The 5,934-nt window shown below is 40.9% G+C and overlaps 1 protein-coding gene across 1 annotated transcript; it reads right to left on the reverse strand.

Moving 5' to 3' along the window:
- Positions 1-1,435: 1,435 nt before the first annotated feature.
- LOC103376318 (protein lifeguard 3-like) lies at positions 1,436-5,316 on the reverse strand (the record flags this gene model as incomplete). The annotated part of the gene is made up of 9 exons (XM_008306696.1): positions 1,436-2,663; positions 2,750-2,803; positions 2,897-2,992; positions 3,116-3,203; positions 3,293-3,330; positions 4,420-4,459; positions 4,939-4,989; positions 5,079-5,132; positions 5,225-5,316. Coding segments are annotated over 9 exons (663 nt in total), but the record flags the coding sequence as incomplete, so codon positions are not given.
- Positions 5,317-5,934: the final 618 nt, after the last annotated feature.

The following is a 5,934-nucleotide window of genomic DNA, read 5'->3' on the forward strand; positions in this document are numbered from 1 at the left end:
TGGCGCTGTGGAGCAATTTTTCTATTGAGGTGTGTATTGTTCTTCCAAATTATAAAATTTTTCACCGGGTCTGATGTACATGGCAATTTTGGTGAGTTTTCGAGTATGTTTAGGGCCTCAAAAACGCGTGTCTTTGGCACGAATAATAATAATAATCCGAGCAGTTCCAATAGGGTCTTCGCATCCTTTTGGGTGCTCAGACCCTAATAAATGGACTTAAATGGATAACTTTCTCCTGGTCTTCAGTATGAGAAACTTTGCCCCCCTGTGGTTCAGTGCGACTGTCTAGTGCTGTTTGAAATAGCCGCTACACTATTTTATGTTCCTTTGTAAGTACACTGTTTAAGTGGGATGTTCTACCCAAAGTTTAGTTAGTTAATGCTCTCCAGTAGGTTTAACTAAACTTTAATAAAGGCAGGATTTTAGGTAAGATGAGAAATTGTAAGATGCAAAAAAAATATTCATACTCATGTCATCTTTTGATTTATAGTGGATTTTGAATTTACCAATAGGCTTCTTCTGGCCTGAAATGACATAGACATACACTTCCTCAGTATTCCTGGGAACAGCCTGTATCTGCCGCCACAAAGTAGATAAGATTCTAGAGTAAAGCATCAGGCAGTCTGCAGAAAATCCAGGCTCAGGGCAGCAATGGACCTTGAAGATCTGAAAGTTGCAGCCAAAGTGGTGAAGAAACGGTTAAATTATAACAAAATCAACATGTTGGAGTCATCGAGGCAGAGTCCAGCCCCTGGTTTAAACTAGAGTCTGTGGAGGAATCTCAAGATCAAAATGACGAGGAAGCTGTTCATCCTCAAAGACGTCGAGATTGTCACGAAGCAGCTCAAAATCCAATTATGTTAATCTGTTTGATTGCTTTAGCAGGAAAAAAAAGGCTTAGGCTCTGATTCCTGAGGAAGAGTAAAACATTTTGGACCTGGAATTTTAACACAAAGTCTAATATGTCACTCTTCATTTGTAGCCGGAACTTATTGGTCAAATGAAACATCACTATAAATCTGTATTTGGTCTGAGTGTGGATCATTTCAGGCTTGTTGAAAAGCCTCTCGGTCATCAGTGTTTTGTTGTTTCTGTACATTCATGGACGTAGGTTGCTTACTGAACAAACCATTTGTCCTCCTTTTCCTCACAGGATGGTCGGCCTCCCTGCAGGCATCATCGGTTTCTTCCTGGCTAAGAGACAAGTGGACAAAAACCGACTGAAGCAGCTGAAGATCCGACAGAGGATGAAAAGATCAAATGAAGGAGAGTACGAAGGAAGCCGCTACCGCTACCATTCAGAGATCAAAGTGGACCGATAATGCTCGCATATGGCAGCTATGATCTGAGGTCATATCCTGCCTAAAGACTGAATAAAAATGCAGAAGTATATTTAAACAGGAATCATCACTGGACAAATGAACCACAGCAAAGCTCACAAAGAAGAATCTTTATTTGATATGAAACAGATTCTCTTCAGCATTGATATGCATATTTACAACCTCTTACACCCACACATCTGTGCTGTACATTCAAAATGTTTTCAGTAAAGACTTATACGTAGCTTTGGTTTCGGGCTGTATTTGTACTAAGCTGAGGACCAGCTGGGTGGAGATGATTGTTTCGGGAACATTTTGGACGCTGCCACGTTGGCTGGAACCGCCTGGTCTTCAGAAATGTTCCAATAATGTAACACCTTGGCACTGATGGCGACGTCCTGTGTGGAAAACTCCACCCTGCTGGTGCTCGCTGTCTGACCCAAATCTGACTGTAACCGAGCGCTGCAGAAACAGGCACATACTGCATGTAACAACACTATAAAAGCTTATCGGTTATAACCCTGCACGTTGTAAAGTAAAAAAACGTCTCCTCAGAAACACGGTGAAGGCACTTTAGTGATGGAGCATGTAAAGGGGTACAATGTAAGGTTTTAAAGGTCATCAGCTGATCTGAGGCTGCAGCACTGAGCTGTAAAAAAAGGTACGCCCAAGTATCGACTCTGCTCATACTAAAGTGACTCAGGATCAAATCTTGTGGTATCGTCCACCCCTACTGTACTTCAAAACCTTCTAGAGAGGTGTCGTGTGTGTTTTGCCCATTTTCTCGACTTCTATACACATCAGAAACAGTTAATTTATAATAATACATGTACATGCAGAGAAAAACGTTCAGTTTCTACTTTAAGTCCAGCAAGAGGGAATACATGATGCAGCCAGCATTCCAACGTCTTTCCACATTTATATTATACTAATATTATCTATTAACCACTACACAGTTGCTTAAAGTAGATCTAAACAAATATAGAGTTGAGAAAAAAAGTGCATTTTTGGTGCACAGGTTTGACCTATGCTGTAGCAAAACCTCAAATTCAGCCCTTCGGACTTTTTCCCTGGAGTGTCTCGTGATTTTTTTTTAGAAACATTTTGCAGATTTTTACTGAAAAAGCAAAGGTTTTAAATAGCATGGAATGATTGTAGGCGCTCGCCGCTTCTCCAGCACCCAGCGGTGAAGCCTTATTTGGTGGAGGCGCCGATAATTTGCAGCAGGAACAGGAAGATCTGGACGATGTCGACGTAGATGGAGAGCGCGGCGAACACGTATTCCTCCTCGCTGATGGAGTGCTTCCTGTTTCCTATCAGTAGCTGCGTGTGATACGCCAGGAACTAAGTAAAGAAAACAGCCAAAAAATTAGCGCGTCAAGTAAACCTACAATAACTACACACCAGTAAACGTGAAGTCAAACACTCACCATGGTGAAGGCGATGGCCCCTAAAGCTGCATAAAGCATGTGAAGCCACAGCATCTGCAACGACATGCAGTCATTAGGAAACATGGAAACCTGAAACACTGTCAGGAAAAACATGACTTTTTGTTGTTCACATCAGCTCTGACTCACATATTTGAAGGAGAGCACAATGGCTGTAATGATGCCAGTCACGAACATCACGATCCCAAGGACACAGAACAGACCCTGGCACTTGGTGAAGTCGACCTAGACGGACAAATCACAGGCGGGCGTGTTGGAACACGTGTGGCTGACCAAACACGCTGCGGCCATTTGAAGCTGATTAGCAGTCTGACACACACACAAACACACACATATACACACTCCTACCTTTGTCTGGAAGCAGAAGACGGTGACGGCGATGCAGACGACGGCGGTGATCCCCAGAGCGAGAAACACTGCTTTTGTGTCGTAGTAACTAAAACCAGAGAAGAAGAAAAAAAGATAATACTGAGGAAACTTATGTGTCTGGAGGGTGGAAGTTTTTTACTGTTTGTTTTTTATTACCTGGATATGGATCCAGTCATGTAGGACAAAGCCAGAGTCTGCAAAGAAAACAGACAGAATTATTGGAATGTAAATAAACAGCGACTCTATAAACTCTATTGTCCATATATAGAGGAAAAGAGAAAAAACACTATGACTGATTTAAACATCTGTGATCATAAGACAATAGAATACAGAAAAACACTGGGGTTACCTTAAACAGTAACACACTATGTAATCATAAGACACAATAAAGTTAGTCGTCCTCAAATGTATTCATCTCCTTCCATTAAAGAAAAGGCAAAACTCACAATAGTCACTCAAATAACTAGAAACTGAAAAAAGTAATAAGAAATAAAAATTTGATAAATTGTAATGTAGTGAAATAAGACATTGCTTTTGAACTGTGGTTGAAAAGAATCATTTAAAAAAAAAATGTCCCAGATAAATAAGAGCACTTTGCTGATGAGCAGTGAAATCCAAACACCTGTCAACAGGTGCAGAAGTCTGACTGAGAGTCACAGAAAACACTTGATGGCAATGATTGGCTCAAAGGATTGTTCAACTAAATAGTAGTTTAGAGGTCCCATCATGATTGTTTGTTTTTTTTTGTTTGTTTGTTTTTTTAATATTTCAATTCAAAAGCGATGTCAAGATTTTCATTACATTTTTATTCATTATTACTTTTGTCAATTTCAGCTTATTCCAGTGACAGCTGTTTTTTTCCTTCTTCAATGGGAGGGTATGAATACATTTGAGGACAACTGTAAATTTAAACTGTTAAAAATCTGGTATAACAACAGCAGTAGAGGGGTTTTGCAGTTTTTTTTTAAGGCAAAACTTAAACAAGTCTGCCGCATCGATTAGGAAAGCCCACCTCTATCAAATGACTAAATGAGTGCATAAAGTAACACACAGTCATTTTGCCGTCAGAGCTGATAAAACAGAAACACACAATGCCTCAAAGTCACTGTGCAAACAGCGTCTGAGCCACATGTGGTGACTCACTGCTCAGCTCTGGTGATATGTGTAGCGCTAAGACGGCACAACCAGGTTCCAGAGAAAGCTTCTAGTCTAAGAATAGATTTGGTGCAATTCGAAGAAACTGTCATATGTTCATAAGTCAAACCACAAGTTGCCTGACTTACAAAGATGGTCAGCAGGATGACGTTCCACGGAAACTTCCTCCTACGATGAAAGCAGAGGTAGAAGAAGAAGCATTCAGAGCCTTTACTGGAGTAAAAGTATCGATACAGCAAAGTAGAAGTACTCCATTACAAGTATCAGCCCCAAGGAAAAGATCTGGTGCCTCTGACTGATATATTAACATTAGATGTGCCATCCTTATGTTATTAATAGTGAAGCATCAGTGTTTTAGCAGCATGTTGCCGTTGGAGCTGCTGCCGGTTTGAACTATTTCATATTCAAATCTGAGGGCTTGTCAAAACAAAGGTCACATATCTCAGTTTTTTGGACTTTTTTTAATCTTATTTGATCATTTCAACATCTAGAAGGTGATTAGAGGGGAAAAAAACAGCAGTTTGGTTGAGCTGCTACCAACTCAGACATCTGAAATGTGACCTGCCTAAATGTAAGACTCCTTAAAGGTTAGAAATCACTGATTGAATCCAAATTTTCTCTTTGTAAAATCAAGCGCTCGCACTCACCGGGGGCCCTTACAGCAGACCAGCACAAGGTGGGTGATGAAATATACGGCGCTGGAATAGAAAAATAAGCAGATATTCATGTATTAACATTTGCAAAGTTATGATTTTTGATTCTGGTGTAAGCACAGAGGGAGACTTACTATGACGCCCAGTACACCGCTTGGTTTCGCTGTACGAAGCTTCTGACAGGTTGGCTGTGAGGAGCAGAGCACGCAGTTAAAAATCAGGACACACACACAGACACACTGACAAACAGCAACACAAAGTACACACTCGGTACACTCACACGAACGTGAAAATGGCCACAATGGCTGTGGTGACGAGCAGCTGAGACGCCAAGATCAAATACACCTGAAAGACACAGACGTTATACAGAGATCATTAAAAGCACAGTTTGTCTCTTGTTCATGCTGTATGAAAAAAAAGAACGTTTTACCGCACAACGGCAAGAAAAAGGAAATTTGTGGCATCAGCCTGCAGCGTCGGTGTATCACTAGTATTCAAGGGGGAGAATAAAGACAATCCTACTGCCATCGACTCGTTAGAGGGGCTGACCACAGGAGAACAATAAAATGCACCCATCAATTACATCTTATATTTAATCTGAATAAGTAAACATCAGTCCAATCAAATCTCACATGCAGATAACCATTAAATCAACAGTCCTACTATAAATCAAATCAAATGTTCCTTAATTAAATAAGTAGCTCACGGCAGAATTTTGTTTTGATTGGCAGCATGGCGGCCTTGTGGCCAATCACATTGGAGGATTTAGCGCCACAGCTTCTGTTAGAATGGAGATGCGATGCTATCTTGAGGAGCCCCCTCATCCAAAGATCAGAAGAGCCACTGAGCTTGAAATGAACTGCTCTAGAGGACCCCTGTCATAGCTGACCATTCAAGAAGTAAGGCCTTTATTTATCACACACACAATTATAGAGTGTAGCACACAGTGAAATGTATTATGCACCTGTTCCAGACCGAAGCCCACTGAAA

This window comes from Stegastes partitus, unplaced genomic scaffold (genome assembly GCF_000690725.1).
Source record: "Stegastes partitus isolate 25-593 unplaced genomic scaffold, Stegastes_partitus-1.0.2 Scaffold3838, whole genome shotgun sequence".
Classification (NCBI taxonomy): Eukaryota; Metazoa; Chordata; class Actinopteri; family Pomacentridae; genus Stegastes; species Stegastes partitus.